At 52.1% G+C, this 27024-nt stretch overlaps 1 protein-coding gene across 5 annotated transcripts; it reads right to left on the bottom strand.

Annotated features, from left to right (window-relative positions):
• Positions 1-27011, bottom strand: INKA2 (inka box actin regulator 2). 5 transcript variants are annotated; one of them, XM_042998190.1, is made up of 4 exons: positions 26727-27011; positions 26458-26509; positions 23889-23991; positions 1-1223 (listed from the first exon to the last, which is right to left on the bottom strand). In XM_042998190.1, exon 4 carries the CDS (start codon positions 1221-1223, stop codon positions 423-425), a length of 801 nt encoding a protein of 266 aa, XP_042854124.1. In that variant the 5' UTR covers positions 23889-23991; positions 26458-26509; positions 26727-27011; the 3' UTR covers positions 1-422. The 5 variants fall into 5 exon arrangements, with proteins under 5 accessions (XP_042854124.1, XP_042854122.1, XP_042854123.1 ...); XM_042998188.1 differs by having other exon boundaries at positions 26613-27011; XM_042998189.1 differs by lacking the exons at positions 26458-26509; positions 26727-27011 and adding an exon at positions 25487-25609.
• Positions 27012-27024: the final 13 nt, after the last annotated feature.

The following is a 27024-nucleotide window of genomic DNA, read 5'->3' on the forward strand; positions in this document are numbered from 1 at the left end:
TTGGGGACACAGGAGCCAAGGTCTTTATTGGGGGCCTTTCTAGGGGAACATGAGGCCCCAGTGCCCTAATCCATACAGAATGTTTAGTTGGGGCAGTGAAGGAATGTAAGAATTTCCTGGTCTCCTGCCCCATGCCCCTCATCACCTGCAGCCCCAAGGTGAGCACCACTCTCTCAATCTCTCTTTCAGTCTGGGAACCCTCACCTCCCCACCAGCCAGCCCCCACCACAGCCTCTACCAACCACATGCCTGTTAGTCCTACTCCAGACACTCCCGCTTCTTTTCCCTCCTTCCTGGGAAAAAGGAACCCAGAGTTAGGCTTTTGAAAGCCATAGCACCCGCCCCCCTCCCCCCATCCTTCCCAGGGCCCAGCACTGGGCACCTGGACCTTTTGGGTTCAGTCAACGTTCTGTCTGTAGGATTCAGACCCAAACAGCTGTGTTAATATCAAAGCCAGAGGGTGAGGGTTCCAGGGCCTTGGGGCAGCTTGTGGAAGGACCTTCCCCCCTTCTGGGCTCGGCAGTGCTTGGGAAGGGGAAGTGTCCAGAGCCCTTGGAATGGCTCCGCTTCTTGACCTTGTGTGAGCGGGCGGCTCTGGGCTCCGAGGCCGTGGGTGTCACCCAGCCCGGTTTCTCCTTCAGCAGCCTGTCTCGGTCAGGCCGCACGCTGCGCAGGAACTTCCTAAAGATGTTTGCTGTGAGGGCAAACCTGCGGCCCAGCTCCCGGGGCTGGCCCTTCTCCCCCTTGGGCTCCCCCGCCTCCCCCTTCTCCCCACCCTTCTCCAGTTCTGGCAAATCCAGCCAGTTGCCCACCAGGTCCGCAAAAACATTGTCACCTAGGACCAGAGGCTGTCGATTCCGGCCCCGGGACATCAATGTGGAGGTCCAGTCTTCCGGTTCCGCCAGCTCTGGCCCCTGCTGGGCACAGCTTTGGTGCTCTGGGAGCTGTGCACTGGTCAGGGGGACCAGATCCCTCCCACAGACACTCCTACAGGACGGAAACTTCGTGCCAAAAGGTTGGTTGGAGGAGGAGCAGGCCGTGGGCCTGGCAGGGGCCTGGGGCTGTGTCCGGGGGCTTTCAGGGCAGCCTGGGGCAGGACTCCCTCCAGAGATCTCCAGCTGTTCCAGTGCTGCCTGCACCTGAAGAAGCTTTAGTTCTTGCAGCGCACCCATCATGCAGTTCATCTGATCCTGCAAGCCATCACCCACTTCCTTCATAGACATCTGCAGGGGACAGAAATGCACAGGCCCATGAGCCACGGGGGGCTGGGGAAGCGCTGCCCCTTACTGGCCCCGAACCTAGACGCCGCCCAAACATACACCTCTGGGGTCATTCCAGCCCTCCACTGACCCCACCTCCACGGGGCCCAGTGCAGTGCAGATGGGAGCTGGGAGAGGAGGAATCTTAACGCCCATATGGCTAGTTAAAGGAAATCATATTAATGGCAGCTAACGTGCTAAGGCAGGTGCTGTCCTCAGCGACATATATGTAAATACAGACACATATATAAATGGATCTGTGGTTAATCTCCCCAACTAGTCTATGAGGTAGTGACTAGTACTAGATGAAGGAATGGAGGCGTGTGAGTAGCTTGCTCGAGACGATGCAGATACAAGAGGGTGTGTGAAATGGTGGTGGCCGTCTTTGTCTTTTTACGAGGTGCTGCGCCCTCTTTGCGAGCCTCCCTGAGACAACAATGACGATGACGATGATGATGGCCACGCTAAGAGCAGTCTGTGCATGTTCGCTATGTAATAGGAACTGAGCTACCTGCTCTAGGCACATCACTTCTTAAGATCTTTATATAAACCCTGTGAGGTTGCCATTAGTGCTCTCATTTTAGTGAGTTAACCATGGCGGAGGTGAAGTAACTTGCCTAAGGTCATCTAGGTCATATCGCTGGGCCTTGGACACAGGACACCTTGCTCCAAATGCTATATACTAAGCACTGCCTGCCTCAAGATGGCTGGACAGAAGAGCTGGGCCTTAAGGCTACTCTGCCCTCCCCAGGGCGCTGGAGGAGGCTGGAGGACATGAGGGCAAGACAAGGAGCTCAGATTCCCGAAGGAAAAGGCTAGGCTGGGGGCTTCCTTTCACTGCTGTGCACATCTGGCCGCTCAGGAGAGAGACAAGGAGGCCAGGATGCTCCTGTGTGCAGAAGCCCTTCCCAGCCCTTCTCTGCCTTCCCCCTCTCAGCTGCACTTACACTTGGCTCCGGTGCTCTTCCTGCCTTCTCAGCCCAAGTGGCTCCCCCGCTCTGGCCAAGAGTGGGGACCCTGGGGGCCAGCCCTCCAGCCCCTTTGCGGGTGTCAAAGGCACGAGTCCCAGGTGCCAGCTGGAAGGGGCCAAGAGGCTGACTTGGGTGAGGGCCGAGTTTGGAGGCAGGCAGGGGATGCGTGGTCTGATAACATTCACAGCCCAAGCTGCCCAAGCTGCCCTCGTCCCGCCGGCTCCCTCCCCGGATCTGCTCGTGTTACCAACAGCAAAAGCCCTCGCGTGAGGGGACCATCTGTTTCTTAAGCCCCCCAGAGACCCGTGGGGATCATCTTACCGCCCAGCCTGGTCGTAATGCACAGAACTAAGCCCACGGGGTGCAGGGGTGGAGGGATTGGGAGGGCGGGCACAGAGGCACTGCACTGGCAGCTGACACTCTCAGGCTTTGCAGTCAAACCCTCACCTGGCAACCCCGACCCTGGCAGGGGCAGGGCAGGGGACCAGGCCAGGCTCTCCTGAGCCAGCAGCACTAAGCAGCTGGAGGACTGAGTGTCCCTGAAGGCAAGGAGGCCTCAGCTGAGTGTGGTGGGTGGGAGCCCTGGAGACCCTGGGATTTGCCAGACCCTTCCCGCACCCCCCCCCCACCCCCGCCCCGGGAAGTGGGCTCCGTTGGAGTGGCAGCTATGACAGCCTGTGAGGTGGCTGCGCTTGCCAATGGCCCCTTGCTCTGACCTCTTTGGCTTCCGGCCTCCTGAGACCTTCCTTTTGGAGGCATTTCAGCGCGGCTGGGAAGACCCAGGGCAGAGTCAGAGGAGACCCTAAGCCTCAAACCAACCTCCTTGAGGTCCCTTCCTGCAAACTGCTTCTCTGACTTCCCTTTTTCTGCCCCTTCTCTCGTACCCCTTTCCTCGTCACCCCAACCTGGACCTCAGAGTCCCGTTTGGCTTTTGTTTCCACCTTCTGCCCCTCTTCCTGTCCCCAGAGGTCTCACATCTGCTTTTCCATCTCCTGGAAGGCAGAACCCTCCTCGAAGGCCTTCTGGCCACCAGCTCAGTCTTCCTACACTCCTGTGATCCTGTCACTTGCCACTCAGAAGCATGTCACTGTTCCCATATGCATACCCCCTGCTGCTGTCAGAACGTCATTAGTGACACCCCAAGTGCCTTTGTCTATCGTGCTACTTCTGTACGTGGCCCAGCCCCTGCCCCCCCCCCCCTCCACGTTTCAATGCTCAGTTGCTCATGAAACATTCACTGAGCATTTACCATCAAGGGCAGGGTCTGAGATCTACACGTTGTTATGCCTCCCCAGAACCCAGCTAGCACCTTGCCCCTGTGACACACCCATAAAACATCTATTGAGTACCACTGAATACCCCAAGTCCTGTGTCTCCAGACCTGCTGCCCTCAGGCAGTAATGCACTCCTCAGAGAGGAAGAGTCAGGGACACCGCTCAAGGCTTCATTTCACCAACAGGCAAGAAGCCTGAACTTGCAGGCATCCTTCCAGAAGGCTGAACACAGTCCAGGTCAGAGGCAGTGAGAGGAATGAAATGACCCCATTCAGTCTCTTCCAGTATGGAAAAATCCTGAAGACATAATGCTGACATTTTGTACCATTTTCCAGTGAGAATGAATGTGTGGGTATGTATGAATTTGGGACTGCTCATAACACAGAGGCCCCAGTCAAGTCAACAGGAGGTGAAATTAGACCCCTATGGAAAATGATATTCTGTATTGGTTAAGGTCTTGGTTTCTAGAGACAAATGGAACAGGGTTCAAATCCCAGCTCTGCCACATAGCAGCAGCTGTGTGGCCGGGATGGTTATTTAAATCGTTTTTCAACTTCTCTATTCTTCAAAACGGGAATACGAGTTTCTGCCTCACGCAGCTCTGGACAGATTAGGTGACGTAATGAGTGTTTATACGTGGCTTGGAGGTGAGTTTTGGTGGTTATCTTAAGACTTCCTGAGAACTTCCAGAACACGTCTTCCTCAGTGGACCTTAACACACAGTCGTGACAGGACTCCATTCATCTACCTGGTGGGATCAAGGAGAAACACAGCTCTTGTCCTGTCCCTTCTGTCCTCCCCCCGGCCCCCTCCAAAGGAAGAGCAAGGAAGGAAAGGAAAGCTCCGCATCCTGTTGCCCACCAGCGAGGGTGCTGACACTGAGGGCAGAAGGCAGCTGTGAGAAGGAGGACGAGAGAAGGAGGAAGTGTGGGAAGCGGGGAGGGCCGGGGGAAGTGGGGAGGCAGGAGCATCAGCTGGGTCTTGACTGAGAGGAGCTGCCTTTCCTGGCCCCAAGGGGGAATGATGTCACCCAGGGAGAAAGAGCCAGAGGGCAAGCTGCTGTCTTCGGGGCGTGGGACCTTCTCAGATCCCAGGGTTTCTCCTGCCTCGGGAACCCAAGATGGAGCAGCGTGGGGTGGGAGCAGAGGAGAGGAGCCAGAGAAAATCCCAACTAGAAATGGTCATCACTAATCCCAATCTCTAGGCTGTAGGGGACTGAGTTCCTCTCTGGCCTCCCAGTGCCAGGGCTTCCGGTGCTCCCTCAGGACAGGGACCCAGTCATACCCAGCTTGCCTTCAGGGGTCGGTTGGACAGGTCCTAAGAGGATCTAATTGGTTTGATTAGTCCGAGTGGCAGTGGGTCTAGCAGCCACCCCCCGTGCCCACCCCCAATCACATTCACTGCCGCGCACGCGCAGGAGCTGGCCTGTTCCACCATCGAACATATTGCCCCTGACAGCATATCCCAGAGACCGGTGTGGGGCTCCTTGCTGAGAAAGACCACGGAAGTTCTTTCCTCCTCGCAGGCCTCCTCACAAGCACAACTGCCACCACCCACCTCCTAGCCCCCCAGCACCTCCTGGGCCTCGAAATGTTTCATTCTAAATATGGTCTTCACGTCAAACTTTAGTCTCTCCTGCTGCAGTTGAATCCAGCTGGATGGGCGCTGGGCACCTTCCTGGCGTTTGTGAGGAGCCCCAGGGGAGTCCCAGCTGCCTAACTGGGCCGCATAACCTCGGGCAGAGGGCTGTGGCTGTGAAATGCTGATTCCCTGTGTGTATGCGGTGTGCATCCTTCCTTCGTGCTTTGCCGGACCCCACGGTGACTCTGGCAAGCTGGTGACCCTGCTTTATGGATGAAGAAACGGGATCCGAGATGCTCGTTTTCTTCCTCGACATTCTTCCCTGGACTTCCTGCGTGGTTTTCACCATATCTCCTCATCACCTAGTCTCCCATTTAATGCTTTACATAAATCTGTTTGTATACATAAATGCATTTCTGTAGGAACTTATAGGAAACGCATAGCACTTGCCATAAACAGAGAGTAAGGATCTAAAATGAAAAGGTTTTCATCTGAGTATCAGATCTTAATGTCATCCTGAGCGCCCCTGGTGGAAATGTGGATCTATTGCCTGGGGTTCGAAAACTGGGAAGGATTCCTGGGAGGACTGGGACCCCAAGCCTGGCCCTCTTGCTCCAGCCCAGTGGGCTTTCCGAGTCATCACGATCTGACTTCTCAGCCTCGTGGGGTTGTTGCGAGAAGAAACCAGGATAGCCAATCTGACATGCAAAGTGCAATTACCATCATACGGGGAGGAAGAGCACGAAGTCTTGGAGGGACTCCAAGACCTAATTCAGTTCCTTTCCACTGACAGCGCCTCTTCATTGAATCATCTGAAGAAGGAAAAAGCACTGTCTGTCTGGAGCTGAGGGGGAAGATGCCGCCAGGAAGCAGACCCCGCCATCCTGGCCCTGCAGCACTGAGCCTTCGAGGGGTAGGGGTAGTGTGGGGTCAGCTGCCCATGGACAGCACCGTCCCCCTTGGCACTCGCTGGGCCTTTGTGGTATGGGAGGCATGGGGATGGGAAAGTGACACCAGCATCCTCGGCAACCTTCCCAAGCCCTCTCCTAGGCCCCTGACTGATCCCACAGCTGCGCCCTCCATCCGTCCATCTCACGCCCTCTCCCCGCTCAGCCAGAATCCTTTGACGCGGGCTCCAGCTTTGCCCACGGACCTGGCAGTGGGCCCTGCCTCGCTGCCCCCACCCCCATTACTCACAAGATCCCCACACAGTTCCTTTCAGCCCCTCTGGAAGCTACAAGGAGGTTCAGGGCCGGAAACGGGAAAAGGCCCCGCTTTTGCCAAGTGGCCCATTCTGCAGTCCAGTGAATAGGGACCTTCACAGTCCCTTGCTCTTGGCGGGAACGCACGACAGGAAGGTAAAATAGAAACTGTGCCAAAGAGCTGGAGGAGGGAGGAGGGTAAAGAAAGAAGGAAGTGTGAAATGGGTGAGCCCGCTCTCGACGGAACCATCTACAGGGACCCGTGCGCTTGGGCAAGAGGCAGACACGTGGAGAGAGGGGCCCAATCTCGCCCTGCGGGGAGCTTGCCTCTCAGCCTCACCACGCCCTTCGCCCTTGACAGCTTTAGCTCCTCTCCAAAGCAGGCAGTCCCAATTCCTTGGGCATCCAGGGGGCCTCCAGAAGTAACCTTCTTCTTCGTTCTTGTTCAGGCCTTCATACTCTCCTTCATGGGCTCTTGTGATAACCACCTAACTCAGCCTCTGCCTCCATTTCCTCCCCCCACCCACCACCCTCCGCCCCAGACCACCCACCTCCTGGATCCCAGGGCACTGTTCTCGGCCTGCTTCTTGCAGTGCATAGAGAGAAGAGCGGACTTTTTAGCATGGCATTCAAGGTGCCCCATAGACTGCTCTCAGCAACTCTTTCAGCCCCGTTGCTCACTCTTTCTCTGCCCATACCCTATGTTCTACCAGACGGAAGTAGTCTTCGAACATCCCCGCCAGAAGGCATCCGGACGTCCTTGCTACTTCCATCTCGGTTGCCTTTCACTCCTGTTGTTTCATGATCTGCCTGGAATGTGGTTTTCCTCCTCTTCGCATCCCAGCTTATCCCTCAAGGTCAAGCTCAAATGCTACTTCTTCCACAAAGCTTTTCCCGATCCCCTGGCTGGAGGTCATTTCTCCCTTCTCAGAGCACTGAACTCGTGCTTCTCACGTAGCAAGCACCCTCTGTCTCTCTGCTGGACACATGCATGCATACCAGCTCGATGACCTTGGCCAAGTCACTTGACCTCCCCATGTCTCATTTATAAAATGAGAACAATGGAAGTACAACGTCTCCAGGTTGCTTTGGCAATTAAGTGACATGATACATTATATGTCTAGCATATCAATAAATGTTAACATCAACACTTATTATTATTATTATTATTATCATCATCATCTCCCCTATTGAACTGCGAGTTCCCTGAAAGCGGAATCTGTGTCTGTTTATATTTGTAACTACAGTACCAGTGTCTGGTAAAGTGCTTTAAACATAGGGCAAGTTCCATTAATGTGTTCTGTGAATGAATGACTCATGCACACCAGCCCGATCAATCCATCCAGAGTTTGCTGAGTGCCTACAACACAATGTGCATGGTATTATGTGCTAAGGACAGACATCAATCATTTAATCTTCACAGCAGCTGTAGCAGGTAGGTATTTAAAAAAAAACCCATTTTACAGATGAGAAAAACAAGGCACAGAGGGGTTAAGTAATCTGCCTGGGTCACATCCTGAGCCAGGATGTGAATTCAAGTTGGCTTGCCCCCGAATCCCATGCTCCACACTCCTCACTTACGGACCCGACCCCAGCTCTAAACATCAAAGGAGGCCGAGAACTGAAGGCTATTCCTCCCATATCTCTTCATCACTTTCTTTGCTCCTTTTCTTGCCTTTAGGTCCTGGTCCTCCTCCACATGTCAGAACCTCCTGGCCTTGTGACCAGGTAACTGCCTTCTAGGAATACCAAGTTGTTCTAGAAGGACCTTCTCCAGCCCAAGAGAAGCCCCTCTGCTGCTTCATCATGCCTAAGCTAGGACGGATATTGCAGGAGGTGGCCTCCATCAACCTCCTCCTCCTCCAGGAAGACTTCCTGGCATGGCTGGACTTCATGAGCCCCTATCACTCAACCTTTACACACTCTATTCGCTTTCCACTGATACTGACTCATGAGGCAAACCCCGTGAGCATCTTATGTCTGCTTCTTCTGTGTTTCTGTGTCTACCCCATTTGTTGGAAGCCCTCAAGGGAGGAGTGTGTAGGAACAGCTGGTCCCAAGGCCTTGTGTTCGTGCAGGGCCCCTCTGTGGTGGCTGGAGGGGAGAGAGATATGTTCCCTGCTGGGTTGTTGCAGCCCTGACCCCCTCATCCTAATGAAGAAGTGTGTCAGCTGCTGCTACTCTCCTGCCACATTTCATCCCTGAAACCTGATCTCTGTCCTCTTCGAGGCAGGGGGAAAAGGCCAGTTCTCTAGACATCAAGCTAATCAAGCCAGGATCCCCAAACCCTTAGCCTCCCCGCCCCCCACAGTGCTCACTTGTTAGAGTGCAATTTTTTTTAAACTCTTTTAAATGTTTTATTTATTTTTGAGAGACAGAGAGAGACAGAGACAGAGTGTGAGCAGGGAAGGGGTAGAGAGAGGGAGACACAGAATCCGAAGCAGGCTCCAGGCTTTCAGCACAGAGCCCGACACTGTGAGATCATGACCTGAGCCCAAGTCAGACGCCCCTACAGTGTGAATTTTCTGCTCCACGAAATTAAGGAATTCTGTTTACTTTGGTCTTCAGGAACACACTTTTCTCATCTAGATTTTCTGAGACAAGGACAGGGCCACAGAACACCCTTAACAAAAATTATTTTACAACCTGTTAATGTTTCCTTTTCCAGCAGGTTAACCCAGTGTCTGTAGGACGCAGGCTTCTTGAAGGGATTTAGTGGCATAAATGAATGTAGAACTCGACAAGTATTACATGAGTGCCCTTCCTGGGCATCTACTAACCTAAGGACAAAGCCAGGCAACACACAGTCCTCCTCTGCGGCGGTGGGGAAGATTCTGCCTAGAATAAACACACAAGCCCTACTGCCTGCCCCCACCCTCACCAGCTCATGACATAAAACGACTGTATGCCTGTTACAGACCTGGGGTATAAAAAGCAAGAACCTTCCATCCCAGTCACAACCAAGGTGCACTGAATTCAATCCCCACAGTCCTTAGAGGAGCCAAAGGACCCAGATGGGCTAACTCAGCTCTACTTTCTTCTTTACTCCCATTGGCAAAACTGAGGCACTGAGATGTGGTTCAGCTACCTAAGCACTGGGCTGAGGTGTCAGGGAGTGAGTGAGACTCTAATACCTCTGCCTGTCACTCTGCTCTGTCTCATTTCTGGGCAGACTGGCACCGGGGAGGAGGCGGGGCACCAAGGGGGGGGGGAGGGTGCAGAACTCTCCCATCTGAGTGTCATTCTGGGCCCCAGGCCAGGCATTTGGCTTCCTCGCCAAGGGAGTCAAAGGCTGAAGCTGCTCAGACAAAGGGCCAAATGAAAGCTAATGGGGAGCTCAGTGACTTCAGTCTCTCCCCTTCCTCCTCCCAGGGACTGGGGGCTCAAGTCCTTGGCAGGAGAGGGTGCAAATCAAGACCTGGAGCTCAGCTCAGTGCAGATTCCTATTTGCCTTTTTTATTCTCCTGGCATCCACAGACTGTCTTCCTCCCCTCACCCCCCCTCCCACCTAGGGTGCTATAAAAAATGCAAATCAGTAGGATTTTAAAATTCAAGCCTATGCCAGGAACACCCACAAACCCTCTATTAAGGCATATCCTGAGGTGGGTGGTGTGGTCCCAGATTCCAAGCATAAAAAGAGGACTCTATTTGATTCTCTTTTTTTCAGCATGGGCCTTGGACTTCAGACATTATCTGTGATGACCTTGACCTTTCTTTCTGGTATTGGACAAATGAATGGGAAGAGTCAGAATTGTGTATGTGTGGACTGGGGCTGACCATCCGAAACTGACATGGGAAGCATGTGAAAATGAGGGTGGGAAGGAACATGGTGGAGACTCTTCTGTCCCTTCCAGAAGCAGCATTTCTCTGGGTAACTTTACCATCTGTGTGTCACCACAAAAAGGGCTTGAGGAGGAAGTCCCAGAGAAGTGACCATTGACCTGAGAAGGCAGACCCTGGAGTGGGACAGACAGGAAGAGTGCCTGGGAGCCTTGACCAGGAAGCATCAGTGAGAACACCTGCTCGGCAAGCTGCCCTCCCCACCCCCCCCCCCAAAAAAACTGGCCCCAGATACAGCTGCCAAGTTTCCGGGGCGGGGTGGGGGGGGGGTAGCTGCTGGAAGGGAGTGTAGAGTTTACAGGCCTTAGTGGGAGAGTCTGTCACGGAATCTGGAGAGTCATGGGTCCAGGTCTGCTGTTGAGAGCCTGGGTGTCCCTGGCTTTGGAAAGTGGGAAGAAAGAGGACGGGAGAAAAGTGAGGAGTGGAGAGGTCCACTCCAAGAGACACTAAAGGGGACAAAAAGAGGCAGGGGCAAAGACACAGGAAGGAGCTGGGTGGACAGAGAGGTGGGCCCAGGGGCCGGGGTGGGGGGTGTGCATATCTGTGTGAATTCGGGTGGTTGCAGGAACAGGAAAGGTGGCAGGTGGGGGGGGGGGTTGGTGGTATATGAAATCGGCGAGAATCAGCCTCACAGAGCTTTGGAAGCACCCCGCCCCCGACTTGGGTGATGCCCGGGTCCCAGACTGAGATCCGTCTCCCGACCTCTGCACCCCTGGCCTCCGCACGCTCCCTCCGCACTCCCCACGCCCAGCCCCGACATCTGGCCGGGCCCCCGCAGCTCCGCTCGCTATCTGCCAGGCGGCGCCCCTCCTCCGGCGCGGGGCCCTCCCCCGCCCTTCCAGCTGCCAGCCCCCTCCCTGCTGGCAGACAAGCCCGGGCAGACAGCCGGCCCAGCCTGCCCCCGCAGCCGCGCCAGCTCTGCCAAGCCCGGCGGGGCTGGGGGCCCCAGGCGGTGCCAGCTCCCCGCGAGCCAGCGGTCCCCGTCTGCCCTCCGGCCCGCGCGCCCGGCCCCTGCTCCCCGCGCCCCGCCTGCCCCGCGCGCTCCGCGGCGCCCCGAGCGGCCCCAGAAGCCGGCCCGGGCGTCCCGCTCCCGCGCGTCTGTCCGTCTGGGAGTGTGCCCCCGTTTCTCCAGCGACTTCCCTGGGCGCATTTCAGTCTGGGTTTGGGGTCGCTAGGTCTCCGTCACTTGCTCGCGTCTGCCTCACTCACAAATCTTCGCTCCAAGTTTCCTCGCGGCCCTTTCCCTCGGGACAGGCCCTGCCCTCTGCCTGTCCGTCCCGTCCTCTCTGGCTTTCCCCCGCCCGAATACTCCCAGCTCCCCGGCCGGCCTGGGGCGGGGGCCAGGTGCCGTCGGGGCGGAGCAGTCCCCCCGGCCCCCGGCGCCTGCTGCGCTCTTACCAGCTCCTGCTTGAGGCGGCGCAAATAGCAGTCCATTTCCCTGCTCTCTTCCTCCTGCGCCCATTTGCCGGGCTCGGCTCCACAAGAGCGTCCCCGGGTGGGAACACCGGCCCCCGGCCCCCGCGCTCCGCGCCTCTCGCAGGGCCGAGCCGAGCCTCCGCTCCAAGGCCCGGACTTAGAGCAGCTTCCCTGGCTGGCGCGGCGCGCGGTCCGTGAGGGGGGCGGAGGAAAAGTGCGACAGCCTATGAGAATTCAGGGGGGATGCCTTCAGCCAATGAGAAGGGAGCACGGGGGGGCGCGGGCTGGGCTGCAGCGAGTGGATCCAGCAGCGGGTGGTCGCACAGGGCTAGGGCAGCCGCTGCTGGGGGCTGGCCGCGGGACACCTAGTCCTGGCCCACACGGCTGGGGGTATCGTGCCGCCAGATTGTACCGACATCCCCCAACAAAGCACGTGACCCCCGTTTGGTGATAGAGAGCACCGTCTTATGAGTGGGCATTGGGAAGCGGCCTTAGTAAGAGTGCCTTAGTTTCAACCCTGTTTCCCATACTCCGATCAGAAAAGGAACATCCTCCACCAAAGCAGCCAATCAGCAGTTCTTTTGAACTCTGGAAGTGTGCTGGAAGTCTGGAAGTGTGGGTCCGTCTCACCTCCAAGTGTAGGCTCCTCCCAGCCCAGTCTTCATCCTGGAGCTGAGGAGCCGCTGCTCGGTCCACAGACTTATTTAACACAAGGCTGTTAGAGGCTCTGCTGACTCCCCGCCACGTGTAAGTCTGGGGTATGATACCGAATTAAGACAGGCAAGATCTCTGCTCTCAAGAACGTGCGTGGGGTAGGGGAAGGGGAGGGATGAGACAGGTTAAAATAAATAAACACGGTACTCTCCAGTAGTGATTCTTTGTGAAAACATGAAACAGGGTAGTAGAATGGGGGGGGGGGGGCTGCTTTCAGTAGGGTGGGCAGGGAGTGGAGGAATAGGCCTTTCTCTTCCCCAGTATTCCATATGCGTCAGTTATCCTAACTCTTGCTCAAGGGACGGGGAGGGGGGACGACTCCAAGCTGCTCGGGTTCTATTCAATGGACACAGGAGTTGCGGCAGGAGGACCCAAGAGGGGCCGCAGGCCGGCCTGGGTTCTCCTTCCAGCGGAGCTCTGGACCAGCCTCCGCGTGCGGCCAGGATTACTGGTCCCTCCCCGCGCCCAGGCGCCACGCCACCCTCCCTGGCCCGCGGGGGACGGTGTTGCAGGGCCGGAGAGTAATTAGGGTAATTAGCGACGTGTTATCTCAAGACAATTAACGGGAGAAAGTTTGCCCCAGGCAGAATTTGGGGTCTCCGAGACAGAACCTTGCAGACGCGTGAGAAGGTGCAGAGTGAATGCAGGCGCTGTGGTCATTCATTCCGATCCTGGTCAGGAAAGGGTGCCACTCCTGCTTACTATTGAAAGACAAGGGGCGGGTTGGGGGGGGGGGGCGGTGCGTAAAAACGAACATCTTTAGAAATGAAGACTCTACAGAGTCCCTTCGGATGTCTCCACTTAACCCCAGCTCCTCAATTACAGGGGATCTCGCCCATGTCTTTTGTCCTAGACCTTAGTGCCCCTCTTTGGACAAAGCGGAGGCAGCGGTAGCGGATGGATGGAGAAAAGAAAGAAGAGGCGTAGATGGGTGAGAACTCCCTCGGAAGTCTGAGTCTTGGTGGCCGTTTGCTAAGCCCTAAGCCCGGGTGCCTGGGATCCCTTCGGGGTCCCTGCTCAGGATCCGGCGTGGATCAGAAAACCCGACTGTTGCAGGAAGGAGCTGAGAATCAATCTAGGGAGGTGTTTCCAAGCTGCCGAGCTTGAATTACCTTTTACTTCTGCTCTCCGGGTCTTTCCGTTACCTGAGTGAGTCTGGCCTCTCCAGTCCACGTGGCCCTGCGACCCACTCACAGGCTTCCTTGCAGTTGGGAGACAGAGATTCCCAAGGGGACCCTCCCGTGGTACCCGAAGCATGTTCACAGTGGGAGCCACCCCCAAGGACGGAGCTGCGGTCCCCAGACCTGCTGAACCATTCTGGAGTTGAGTCTTTTTGGATGGGGATAGAAAGGGGGACCTGGCCGCTAACATAATCCACACATAGACTTACGTGGGAGAACCACCACACAAGAGTTCCCCAGCCCTGCGGGCCTTGCTCACTCTGAGATCTCCAGCACCCAGCACAGTGACTGCTGCAGGAGGCAATGAGTAAACGTTTGTGAGTCTGTGGTTCCCATAGTCTTTAGAGGCAAGTTTAAGCCTGGGTTTTGCCATCCCTGAGAGCACTTGGACCAGGGTCCTCTTGGAAGGTAAGAGGGTGGCTGTAGTTCAAACTCCAAGAGGTGCAGGCTGATCTGGTAACAAGTTTAGACTGGGTGGTTGGGTGTCCTAGGCCTCTGACAGCACAGTTGTCCTCACACAGATGCTTCCCTGTTCCTGGCCTCAGTTTCTCTTGCTTCTAGTTAAACCTATGTGAGTCTAATTAACACTTTTACACTCCTTACAAAACTCTATTTTGACAACAATCTGTGAAGTAGTCAGGACAAGAGGAATCCATCTCAGAGATGAAGAATATATTGTTAGCAAAGCCAGCTGGCATTCCATCCACTTTTTTTAAAAAAAATATTTTTAATTGAAAGATAGTTGACATGTTAGTTTCAGGTGGTTGACGTAGTGACACGACAGTTATACACATTACGAAATCCATCCCCTTTTAAGGTCAAGGAGATGGCAAGAAAAAGAAAATCGATGTCCCTAATCTCAGCGTGGTGCTCAAAAGAGAGGTCCCAGACAAGTCAGAGGTGCTATTACTGTGTGGTTCCCATAGGATTTTGGTAGAAAGTGACTGTTAAACTCATAAGGCCTTTCATGAGGTTGGGCCACTGCAAACTTACCCTCGGAGAAGGCTGACATTATACCAGGACATGTGGGGCTCTTTCTCTTACCTTGCTTCTGCAGGAATAGCTCTGTCATCTGGGTAGACCAGGAGGCAGGAACAGGGAAATGGATTGCTTTCCATTTTTCTTTTCTTTCTTTCTTTTTTTTTTTTTAAGGGTTTAAATGGCAGAGAATAAAGCCTGTTGCCATAGTTATATAAACATGGGTAAATATCCCTAGGCTGAGAATGGGGGATGTGGGACATGATTCATTTTTGCTGAAGAAGAATCAAATAGTTCGACCCTCTCTCCTGCCCCTCAAAACTCAGCCTGGAGGGAAGATGAAATTATCTCACTTGAAAATAAGGAACATATCAAAGGTCTGAGATTGGTTATGAACATACTTTCTCAAAGCCACCCAGAGGTGGGCGGGGGTGGGGACGGGGATGGGGGGAGGACCCCTAAATGGTAGCTCAGCATTTGCCCCCTGCTGGTGGGGTAAGTGTGGTGGGTACTTTTCCTGAGGGAGGGGGCGCAACTCCTGGAAATGGTGTCTAAGGGTGTCAGACTCATGGGGTTTGCCCACCTACTCAGGGAGGGTGGCCCTGTCTGTCCCACTGCCAAAGCCTGGAGGTCCTGGCACCAATGACTGAGCTCAAAGGGAGAGGCAGAACCAGTTGCGTCCCAACAGAGCTCACATCCTACAGTAAACAATGGAAACACGGCCGTTCTCCTGGCTCCATATCCCATGGCCCCCACCTGGAGGTCCCCACCCAGTGCATCTTAGCCCGCCCTCTGGAAGATGCATCCCTGGGTGAGGCTGTGCCCGTCTCCACTGACAGCAGAAGAGCTGAAAAGTTCATTCTGATGTGAGGAAAGACATGCATGGCCACACACAGTCTGGAAACCTCATCATAACATCACCCTCCTAAGAGGGGCGTCCATATCCCTACTGCCCTCAGGCCTCCACCCCCTGTGCTTGCCAGCAGCTCCCCCACACCTCCTGAGCATCAACAGGAAAGGCTGACCCTAGAGATAAACATGTGCTGTTGGAATGTGTTCAGATATCACTGCTGAACTGTCCCTCACCAGGCAGAGGACCTCGCCTGGCAAGCAGGCCTGGAGGTGCTGGGCAGAGACTGTGTGTCTGAGTGTGAACATATTGGGACTGCAAGGAGGGGACTGGAGTGAGGCCTAGTTATTCTTTTTTTAATTACTTAATTAATTTTTAAAATTTACACCCAAGTTAGTTAGCATATAGTGCACCAATGATTTCAGGAGTAGACTCCTTAATGCCCTTTGCCCATTTATCCCATCCCACCTACCACAACCCCTCCAGCAACACTGTTTGTTCTCTATATTTGAGTCTTTTATGTTTTGTCCCCCTCCTGTTTTTATATTATTTTTGTTTCCCTTCCCTTATGTTCATCTGTTTGGTATCTTGAATTCCTTGTATGAGTGAAGTTTGTCTCTCAAATATTTGTCTTTCTCTAATTTCTAGTTCCATCCACATAGCTGCAAATCACAAGATTTCATTCTTTTTGATTGCTGAGTAATACTCCATTGTATATATATACCACATCTTCTTTATCCATTTATCCATCGATGGACATTTGGGCTCTTTCCATACTTTGGCTATTGTTGATAGCGCTGCTATAAACATGGGGGTGCACGTGCCCCTTCGAAATAGCACACCTGTATTCTGTGGATAAATGCCTAGTAGTGCAATTGCTGGGTCATAAGGTAGTTCTATTTTTAATTTTTTGAGGACCCTCCATACTGTTTTCCAGAGTAGCTGCACCAGTTTGCATTCCCACCAGCAGTGAAAAGAGATCCTCTTTTTCACATCCTCACCAACATCTGTTATTGCCTGAGTTGTTTATGTTAGCCATTCTGACATGCGTGAGGTGATATCTCATTGTGGTTTTGATTTGTATTTCCCTGATGATGAGTGATGTTGAGCATTTTTTCATGTGTCTGTCAGCCATCTGGATGTCTTCTTTTGAGAAGTGTCTATTCACGTTTTTTGCCCATTTCTTCACCGGATTATTTGTTTTTTTGGGTGTTGAGTTTGAGAAGTTCTTTATAGATTTTGGATACTAACTTTTTATCTGATATGTCGTTTGCAAATATCTTCTCTTATTCTGAAGGTTGCCTTTCAGTTTTGCTGATTATTTCCTTCGCTGTGCAGAAGCTTTTTTTTTTTTTTTTAATTTTTTTTTTTTCCAACGTTTTTTTTTTTTTTTTTTAATTTATTTTTGGGACAGAGAGAGACAGAGCATGAACGGGGGAGGGGCAGAGAGAGAGGGAGACACAGAATCGGAAACAGGCTCCAGGCTCTGAGCCATCAGCCCAGAGCCTGACGCGGGGCTCGAACTCACGGACCGCGAGATCGTGACCTGGCTGAAGTCGGACGCTTAACCGACTGCGCCACCCAGGCGCCCCTAGAAGCTTTTTATTTTGATTTATTTTGAAGCTAGGATTTTGATGGCTTCCTGTCTTAAGTTTAGGTCTTTCATTCATTTTGAGTTTATTTTTGTGTATGGTGTAAGAAAGTGGTCCGGGATTGTGATGCCTCCTGCTTTGGTTTTCTTTTTCAAGATTGCTTTGGCTATTCGGGGTCTTTTCTGGTTCTATACAAATTTTAGGATTGTTTGTTCTAGCTCTGTGAAGAATGCTGGTGTTATTTTGATAGGGATTGCAAGGCCTAGTTATTCTTAAAACAATCTAACTTCTAGCTTTATTCCTCTGTCCACCTTAGATGGGACTGGGCTCCTGTGCCTCATACAATCCTGGTATCAGGAGAGACAGCAGAGGGACCAAGTGGCCTATATGCTAGAGGTCCCTTGGTTCCAAAGGAAAGATTCACTTTGGATTTTATTTGAAAAATCTTTTGACTGGCTAGAGAAATCAAAGACTCTAGGCATGGGGGGAAAAAGCTCCTTAGCTTTCATGTCTTCAAACATGGAGTGTCATTCCCCCCACTTATAGAGCAACTGAGGCCAAAAGAGACTGGTCTTTATGTTGAAGGAACAAAGTTCTCCTGTTCCCTCTTTCTACTACCTACTCTGCAGAAAGCATGCAGGGTGTGACCTGAGGTGGGTTACCAAGATGACTAGAACCACTGAGGGTTCTAGTCCCCCATCCACAAACCCCGTGGTTGAATTTACACCTAGTACCAAACTAGGCACCACTCTCAGCCTTAACTTTTGTACAAAGTCACCTGCCTTGCAAGGCCAGGCCATCAGTCATGCAGTGGCTACAACTTTTTCTACAACACAGAAGGAAGGTGTTGGGGGAGGGGGCAGGGGAAAGAAACAGCAGTATAGTATTTTGGAAAACTCCATGTATGAATGGGCTATCTCGCCTGAACAATTCAGAGGGAACTGACTAGTGCAAAATTAGACGAGTCCAAATAATGAACAGTTAGTTATTCAGACTAGTCCAAATATGGGCTGCTACTGAGCCTTATTTGGAATTATTTGCAGCTATGGGTCTTGTGCTTGTGGTGCCTAAGCAATGGTCTCATTGCTACTTGGGAAGCAAATATTTCCATTTTGCAAACATTACTGGAAGAGCAAATATTTTTCAACTGCAAAGAGCACCTGAAGAATGTCAGGGCACACACAGCACAGGGAAATAACTTAATGCGATTTGTGCAAACCAATGCCGGTAGATGGGAACTGCATGGAAAGGGAGAGGGAGTCGTTCTCAGCACGCTCCCAGGGACATTCTGCCACAGCTGGCTCCCTGGCAGCCCTGTGCCCGCTTCCCTGTAACCTCACCTACATGGCCTCCCACTCAGAGGGAAAGCTCATTTTGATACACACTACTTACCAGCCACCCCTCCCCCCCCCCCCCCCGCCCCCAGCTTCTGGTTGCTGTGAGCAAAAACCAGGAGTTGGCAGCCTGCCAGGGAGAGACTTGTCGGCGAGACAGAAAGAAGGCTACCTGCTTCTTTTCCTGAGGCCATGGGGTGAGGAGAAAAAGAGGTCACATCTCAGGTTTGGCTTACCGTATACCTGCTGCCACCAGGCTGGTTCCCAAGGGTCTCCCGGTCTTCTGCGGGGACTGCAGAACTGTCCAAGCCTGGAATAGATGCCAGCCCTGGGGTGTGGCCAGAGACCCCTAGGGCAGCCAGTGCCAGGGTGACAGCTGCTGCTGTGAAGGCTTCTGCTTGACCAGAAAGGCAGGACCCTCTCCCCAGGGTTCTGGGTGGGTGGGGGGGTGGGTGGAGGCAGGGTGGGCAGTGGCTCCCAATGGGAGCCATCTATACCAAGAGAAAGCCTCAAGTTCCAGAGTGGAATGGCAATGAGGCCAAGAGACACTGTCATCACTTCACAAATGAAGATACCTTTTAAAGAATAGGTACTCCACATGCAAAGGAGTTTTGGTTTCTACTGCCCTCCCTCTCCCTGCCTTTGGACAGGTTTTCTTTGCTGTGATTATTCCCCATGAATCATCATCCATAGAAAGTGACTGAGGCAATGGAGAGTGAATAATGAATCCCCTAAATGGTCTTTTGTGTCTCTGCCTGGAGGGTTTTGGAAGTAACTTGCATTTTAATCTATCTGACTTGGAATCATAGAATTTGGGAGCTGAGGAGGACCTTATAGATAATCAGGGGATTGTGACCTCATGGAGAGACCAGAAGTCAAGACATGTGGGTCTGAACCTCTGGTCTGTCACTAAAAATAGTGCTTGCAAACATTTATTGAAGGCTTTCCCTGTATCAGGCGCTCATCTATTCGTCCCAAACCCTCAGAGGCAGGGGCTCCTATCGCCTCCATTCTGCAGATGAGGAAGAAGGGAGCTAGGGAGCCAGAACTCCCCTCTGGTCACACAAAGCTCTGGCTTTCGCTCCAGGACCCACACCCTCTCAGTCACTTGGCTGCCTCACCGTGGAGCCTCAGACAAGTAATTCAACCTCTTTGGGTCTCAGTTTTCTCCTTGGTGATCTTTAAAATTTTAAAACTCTAACAAAAGTCTGCATTTCCTACCCAAGCGTATGATTTACAGGTCAGGAAAGTGCAGCCCAGAAATGTGAAATGATTTGCCGTACATCACCCAGGTGGCCAGAGGCAGAGCCGGCATGGGAACCCAGGCCCGGTGGTCTTTCCTCCCCGCCTGCCAGGCAAGACGGCCTTTCCCTCCGCCTCACTTTGGCAGGTGTTTCTAGAGGAGTCCAACTCCTTGCCTAAGAGGAGTTCAGGTAGATTGGAGATGTCGGGTTTGGGTGTGGCCAATGACAACACCAAAGAGGAATTTAAGAGGCTGGTGATATTTGTCTAAGTATCTTCGACCTATCTGCCTGTCTGCTGTTTCCTATCTTTCTCGGGTCAAGAGTGGTGATCAAAATCATGCGGTAACCACAGAGAAAGAGCACGGTGATACGATATCTGCTGCGGCACATACACACCCGCCCCCCGGTGGGTGATGCTTACAGTGGTTTTGTCCCTCTCAGGCAAATGTTACCACCTTGTACGGGCTCTCATGGAGCCTGCGTCCTTCATCGTGGTTCAAAGTCTGCCCCTCTCCCCGTTCTCCTGTCCCTGTCCCTCCCCCCCGCCCCCCGTTGCGGGATTTGATCAGACACTGGGGTGTGATGAGCGTGCCTCTGGAGGAGGCAGGTCCGACAGTGCGCTCTGGCGATCACTGTGCACCACCTTTTGTAGTATCCCCATCCTAGTGTCCTCGCTACGGAGACAGAGACTGGGGAGGGCTGGAGGTGTCAATGAACAAATCATTGGAGTGCATCCGAAGTGAGAACAAGGGCATCCTGGGGGAGGCAGTACTCTGTTCACAATGGCACCGTGAACCCGTGTATGTATGTGAGGGTACGTGTGGCTCAGCCGCTCCGAAATGAGCTCTCACCCACTGGTGAGTGGAAAATTAGCTTTGGCAGGTGAGGAACTGGGTGACAGGTGAGGAAGCCAGCAGGGGTATCAGTGTTATCCTTCTACTATTGCTGTTGCTGTTGTGGCTAACAATCTCTCTCTCGTACCCCCTCTCCCCTGACTTGTAATTAGGTGCAGTGGAAATGGCTCACAAGGGCTTGGGCACGGGGGCGCGTGACATGAGTGCGACAGAATGGCCTCATGGCCTTTGGAAGCTAGCTGTGTGCTCTGCAGGTGGGCTGCCCTAAGCCAGTCGGGAGTTGGCATTTTCCTGACAGCCCACAAAGCAAGCTGTGTGGCTTACGTTTCTTTGGTGGGTGGGAGAAGAGATGGCAGCCCAGGGACTAAGCCCTGGAAAATGCTGCCATATGGCAGGACGTCGGAGGCGATGTGGGCCAGAAGCGGCGGGCAGAAGACCTGGGGTCTTGGACTGGCTCTGCCGGCCTGTCTCTGCATGGCTCTGGTTGGCCCTGGAATCCCTCTGTGCCTCGGTTGCTCTAACTGTAAAGTGGGGCAAACAACTCCTCTGCTCCCTGCCTGCTGTAAAGGCAAGATATTTAGAGGCCCTTTGAAATGTCAAGAGCACGGCTGCAAATGTGAGGCCCGAATGCCAAGGGAATTTGCAGAGCCCACGGGGAGGCAGCCGTCTGCCTCGGCGTCGGTTTCACAGCCTGTGCTCAGACAGGTACTTAAGCATCTCACATCCATAAATCTCAGCTCGTATCTGTAGTCAGCAAATAAGGGAAAGGGCAGGCTGACGCTCTGCTACCATCTGATCTTCTTACCAACCTCGGCTCTGGGCCTCCTCTGCCCCCACCCGAGGCGATGATCCCTCTGCCCTCCCGCGTCTGCTCTCGGCCTGTCAGTTTAATTTAACAAGGTTGTGGGAGAGGCTTGATTTAATCAAACCAGTTGCTGTATCCATTCTGCTCAGAGGTCCCTCAGTGTCACCACCGAGGCTCAGATTAGACAGTGACAATTACTTCTTCTTCCCTGGCTGTAGCTTCCCCCTCCCTTTCTCTCCCTGAAGGGAACAAGGAGGCAGACTGGTCTCCTGGGACCTAAGAATAGATGCATGAGGATCAAAGGAGGGAAGCAGACTGGCCTGAGAAAGCCCCTCTCATGCCTTACATGGCCTGGTTGAAGGCTGAGCAACAGCCCGAGGGATGGAGGGATAGAAAATTCGAGCAGAGCTGCCTTGGAAAGGCTCAGGACTGCCTGAGGACAGAGCTGTGCTAGTGCCAGCGCCATTATCGATGGCCCTCGGAGATACACCGGGTCTCGGAAACAGGGTGGAGGGGTGCGCCAATGCTCTGTACACGCCAGCCCGCAAGCATTTATTTCCAGGTTCTCAGCCTGGATTCTGGGGTCTCCAGAGCTGGGAAACAGCAACAACAAACAAAGGTGAGACTCCATCAGAGTTTCTGTGGCTCTGTTCTTGGCACGAAAGCAGCTGTGACAGGAGGAGCTGCCCCCTGAACCAGGGGTTCGAGGGAGGCTGTGTGGAAACTGCCGTATGGGGGGCAGGTGGGTAACGAACTGTGGCGCTCGGCAGTGTGTGTGTTGTGTGTGTGAGCGTCTGGAGCTGGACAGCAAGGCAGGGGGTCTCTGGTGCAGAAGCCTCAGGGCTTAGGGAGATTCCGGAACAGATCTCTCATCTTGCCATTTAACTCTTTCATTTCCGTCCTTTTCCAGGAAGTGGGTGCTCGGGCGCCTCTTGCTCTCTCCGAGCGGCTCACAGGAGAGAGACGAAGGCCTCTTGAAGAGTCCTCACTCAGGGTGATGGGAATCCTGTTTCCTTTTGCTCATTTGTGTCACATTCTTCCATCGGGCTGGGCAACTGACAGGTGCATCCCTCCCCGGGCCCCTCTCCGAGTCCCCTCCCTGCCATTTGTCTCTCACCCAGATATCCGGCAGACGCCACCATCCGCGGAAGCTGAATATGATTAGCAGAAACCCTTCCTGACAGCTCCAAAGAGAATCCCTCAAATGCATATTCTATTGAGTGCATCTCATTGCTGCTGTCACTTTATCAATTAAATTCCACATTCCCAGTCTTTGGAGACGCCATGAACCTCCCTACCTAATAAATCACAGGCCCCCAGTTATTGTTAAATGTCCCATCAGTCTCTAATAAACTCCCTGCCAACGGGGGCAGGTTATTTATTATGCTGCCTGGACAAGAATGAATTGGGCCCCGTTCTTACAAGGGGAAGAGCAAATGTGACGCCTTCCTCCCTAAAGACTGAGGCCGTGCTATTAAAAGGGGCAATTAATCAATGTGGGCCTTGGGCAGAGGAGAGCCTGGTCTGGAGACAGGGAGGAAGACCTGGGGTTCTTTTCCGAAAGCCTGCCAGGCCAATGCCCATGGCGGGAGGTGGCTGTGCAGAGTGCGTGGGCTGGGCCTTTGCGGCGGCTTCCCCACCTCCTAATTCCTGTCTGAAAAGGTACTGAAGATATAAGGTCACCCCGTGGGCCAAGGGGCGCATGTAAAAATAGTTATCCTCTGTGTTGGGAGGTAGCCACTTAGGAATGAGAAGGTCATGAAACAAATTCTGTCCAGGCGGCCACATATTGTTACTTGATAAACTTTATATAACCTAAGCGTATCGATGGCGCTAGTCCACTGAGCAGATGAACTGAAGAATGCCGGAGGGAAGGTCCCCCTTGTCTGGGAGCAAGAACTAGGAAACACTTGCTTCATCAGTTTGCGGGGTAAACACCACACAGGTAAGCCCTGGTACTCGGGAAGCAGTTTACCAACACCGAAAACACCCGGGAGCTAGCAGGTGTAAGACACAAGCGTGTGAAGGGGGTCCTGCAGTTCCCCGCCTCAGGTTAGATCCCAGATCTAGATGATGCTCCACGGTCTGCCAGTTAAAACCCAGACTCCTCGGCTTTGCCATTAATCGAGCCCCATCCACATTTCCAACTGTATCTCTCTTTATTTTATGTAACAGTACCCCGCATTGGGAGAGCACAGCACAGTCATTTTCTATTCCTTATGGTAGCAGACAAGGTCCTTCATAACATGGGACCAATATATCTCTGCAGCCTCATTTCCTGGTAATTGCTGCCATACTTGCCTCCGTTCACACTAAAGCTCGTGGCTTCCCTAAACTATTATGGTTTCTCATGCTTCCACGCCTTTGCACAAACTGTTCGCTTTGCCCAGAATATCTCTCTAACTTGCCTGCTTGGTGAGCTCTCTCCTTCCACCCCCACTGCCTGATGAAACTCCTTATCTATCCTTCAGGATCAGCTCAGAAAATGAGCCCCCAGTGCGTCACAGGACTTGGGCTTGGCCTCCTGGCGCTGCTGTTTTGGCAGATGTACTAGACTCCAGGGTAGGTAAGGAATGATCTGCACATGGTGTTTTTCTCATTGTTCAAGGCATGCTTTAAACCATTTTGATTTTGGGTGGAGATGAGAAGGGCATAGAGAAGAAAGCTACTGCTCTCTGAATACCAAAAGCTGTTTTCCTTAATTTCTCAGTAGTTCCCACTCTCTCCCACATGACAGCCACATTTTAACTAAGGCCCTGAAAATGTCAGTATTGCATATGATTTTATACCAACTTGTGCTACTTGCGTATTTTCTCCTTGATCGGGGCCACCTGTTTGCAGGTATCCTTCTCCTTGAGGGCAACGGCTGTGTCCATATTGGGTGTTCAGAAGATATCTGTTGAAAGAATAAAGAGAAGTTTCAGATTGAATGCAAATAACATTGCCTACCCTTTGTTGCTTTGAGATCAAATGAGAAAAAGCAGCTGTAAAAATGGTAGTTCTGTTCCTTCTTTCCACATTCTCCTTATACCCACCATGGGCCACCTTAATGTCCATGCTTTTATTTACAATGTTTTCCTCTACACCGGTGCAAAAACCTCCACTGTGGAATGATTGTATGGGACCACTTGAACCTCCACGTCCATCCTGAGTCTAAGTTTTACTTGCTTTTCAGTGCACAGGAATCCTTCCCTTCTCTAGCTCCCAGGTACATTAGGTGAAGTAAGGCTTTCCAGGTAGACAGAATAGAATAAAAAAAGGCTGAGGTCCCATTGAGATTTTTCCTGAGGGGAGGCCGGGAAGCACACACAGTCTGACTCATTGCTGTGTATGTTACTCTCATACCTTACCTAGTTATTAAATGGTGCCTTACCTCTGTGTTTTATCTTTACAGCACTAAAAGTTACAGCCAACAACTTTATCTAACTTTTCCATTACTGAGAAAAATATTTTATGTATTGATTTGTGTTTTTAGTTGTAGCAATACAATTTATTTCTAGTAACCTTACTGCAATATTTGTGTCCGTAAAACATCATAAACAAGAAACACGATCACAGAATGTCTATAAAACTGGATGTGTTCTTTTCTGGAAAAGCAGTCTTTTTGTTTCTTTTGGGATGAGAGCTGGCTTCTTCATCGATTAGTGTGAGTTCTATAGAATTACTGCTACGTGCAATGGAGATCCAGCAAAGACTTTTGAGCAAGATTCAGTGTTTATTAGGCCCACCAAGGGCCTGGTGCTGGGCTGGAGAGCCTGGAGTGAAAAAATTCCCATCCTTGAGAAGCTTATAGTTTTGTTTTTTGTTTTTTTTTTTTTTTAGTGTAAGGGACGGACACCTAAACAAGTAAATAGAACCGGGTAAGAGGTAGACTGGAGTTATTATAGTGTGAAGTGGGAGTCTGGCATGGGAAATAAAAAAGTTTGTTAAAAGGATCTAGGGGCACCTGGGTGGCTCAGTCGGTTAAGCATCCGACTACGGCTCAGGTCATGATCTTGAGGTTCACAAGTTTGAGCCCCCAGTCAAGCTCTGTGCTGACAGCTCAGAGCCTGGAGACTGCCTCAGGTTCTGTCTCCCTTGCTCTCTGCCCCTCCCCTGCTCATGTTCAAATGCTCTCTCTCTCTCTCTCTCTAAAAAAAAAAAGTAAATAAAAATAATAATAATAAAAAAAAGGAACAGGATCTGAAGCTGGACCCAAACAACCTATGGTACACACTTAAGAATGATTACTCCAGTACCTGTGGAGTGAGTGGCTGGGAGAGAGAAGAAAAGGGACAGGGGACTATTCAGAAGGTTGTTTCAATAGCTAGGCTGACAAAGGGGCTTAAAGTAGGACAAATGCTATGGAGACTGGACAGAGGAATGAATGAGGTACATAGAGGCAAAATTACCTGCCCTCAGGTAAATTGTAAGAAAAGGGAGAGTGATGGTAGATGGTAGAGTGCCCCAGTGGGGCACCTGGCTGGCTCAGTCATTTAAGCGTCTGACTTCGGCTCAGGTCGTGATCTCGCGGTCCGTGAGTTTGAGCCCCGCGTTGGGCTCTGTGCTGACAGCTCAGAACCTGGAGCCTGCTTCTGATTCTGTGTCTCCCTCTCTCTCTGACCATTCATGCTCTGTCTCTCTCTGTCTCAAAAATAAATAAACGTTAAAAAAATTTTTTTTTAAAAAAGAATACCTCCCAGGTTTGGGATTTAGGGCTAGATGGATGAAAAAGCTGGGGTTACTAAGAGGAAGCCTGGAAACTTCAGTGCCCACTCCCAACAGAACCCCTTCTTTCACATGGACAGTTGACATTTCTCAATGTTTTTTAACCAAAACGCATCCTTGAGACCTCTTACAGATGGGATTACAGTGCCAAAGCCCTTCCTACATCATTTGGAATCTGGATCATCATTCTGTGTGCACCTGCCTGTGTGTGAGCATGGGGTGAGAGATAATGATCAGAATAATGATATAAGGACAAAAGAAAACGTTGGAGTTGGACGCAGAATATCTTTAGTTTTGGAATTATAAATAAGACTAGGTTCCAGAAATATTTAAACTTGGAGTTATGGCTAAGACTCGCAGGAACTCATTTACTCAGTAAACACTGAGCACTTACTATGGGTCAGATCTGTTTTTTTTTTCTCATTAGGAATACAGAAGAGAACTAGACAGAACAGGTCCCTGTCCTCATAGAGTGGGGGAGACAGACAATAAACACAATCCCAGGTAGTGGTGTCATGAAGAAAAATAAAGCAGAACAAGGGAACAGAGAGTGGTGGGAAAGTTGGGGGAACCCAGAGGATGATGGAAGTATCTCAGATAATAATAATGATAGATCAGGGTGAAAGAGGTGATGGGTATTAAAGAGTACACTTACCGTGATGAGCACTGAGTAATGTATAGAATGGTCGAACTGCTTTATTGTACACCTGAAAACAATACAACACTGTATGTTAACTACACTGGAATTAAAATTAAAAAAAAAAAAAGTCAGGAACGACCCCTTTGGAAAGGCGATATTTGAGCAGAGACCTAAAAGAAGGGAAGGTGGCAAAGTCGGTCCCTTGACCCGCCCGCGAGATGGTGGTGCATAAAGCCGGGGACAGGAGCAACACCCAGGTGACATGAAAGATGTGAGATGTCTACCAGACTTCTCAATGGAGATGCTGAGAAGGCCGATGGATGTACAAATCTAAGTTCAGAGAGCGGTCTGAGGCGGGGCTGTGGCTTTGAGAGGTGTCAGTCCAGGGCCTGGCGGCAACTCAACGGATGGGTACGGGAGCTGAGTGTGCCAGGGGCCGTGCTCGGGCTGGCGACAGACAAGAGCGACGCGGTGCCGAGACAGACACGGACCGGACCACGAGGAAGCCGAGTCTGGTTGTGCCTCAGCCGCCTCGAGCGGGCGGGGATAGGCTCCGCTGGAGGCACCGGCCGCCAGTGACCG

The sequence above is a fragment of the Panthera tigris genome, chromosome C1, assembly GCF_018350195.1.
Source record: "Panthera tigris isolate Pti1 chromosome C1, P.tigris_Pti1_mat1.1, whole genome shotgun sequence".
In the NCBI taxonomy this organism is placed as follows: domain Eukaryota; kingdom Metazoa; phylum Chordata; class Mammalia; order Carnivora; family Felidae; genus Panthera; species Panthera tigris.

Excerpts from the sequence above, each read along its gene's own strand:
- INKA2 (XM_042998187.1), bottom strand. The coding sequence starts at position 11,561 with ATGGACTGCTATTTGCGCCGCCTCAAGCAGGAGCTG. Across the intron at positions 1,224-11,525 it reads GCCGCCTCAAGCAGGAGCTG|ATGTCTATGAAGGAAGTGGG; the intron begins GTAAGAGCGCAG and ends TGTCCCCTGCAG.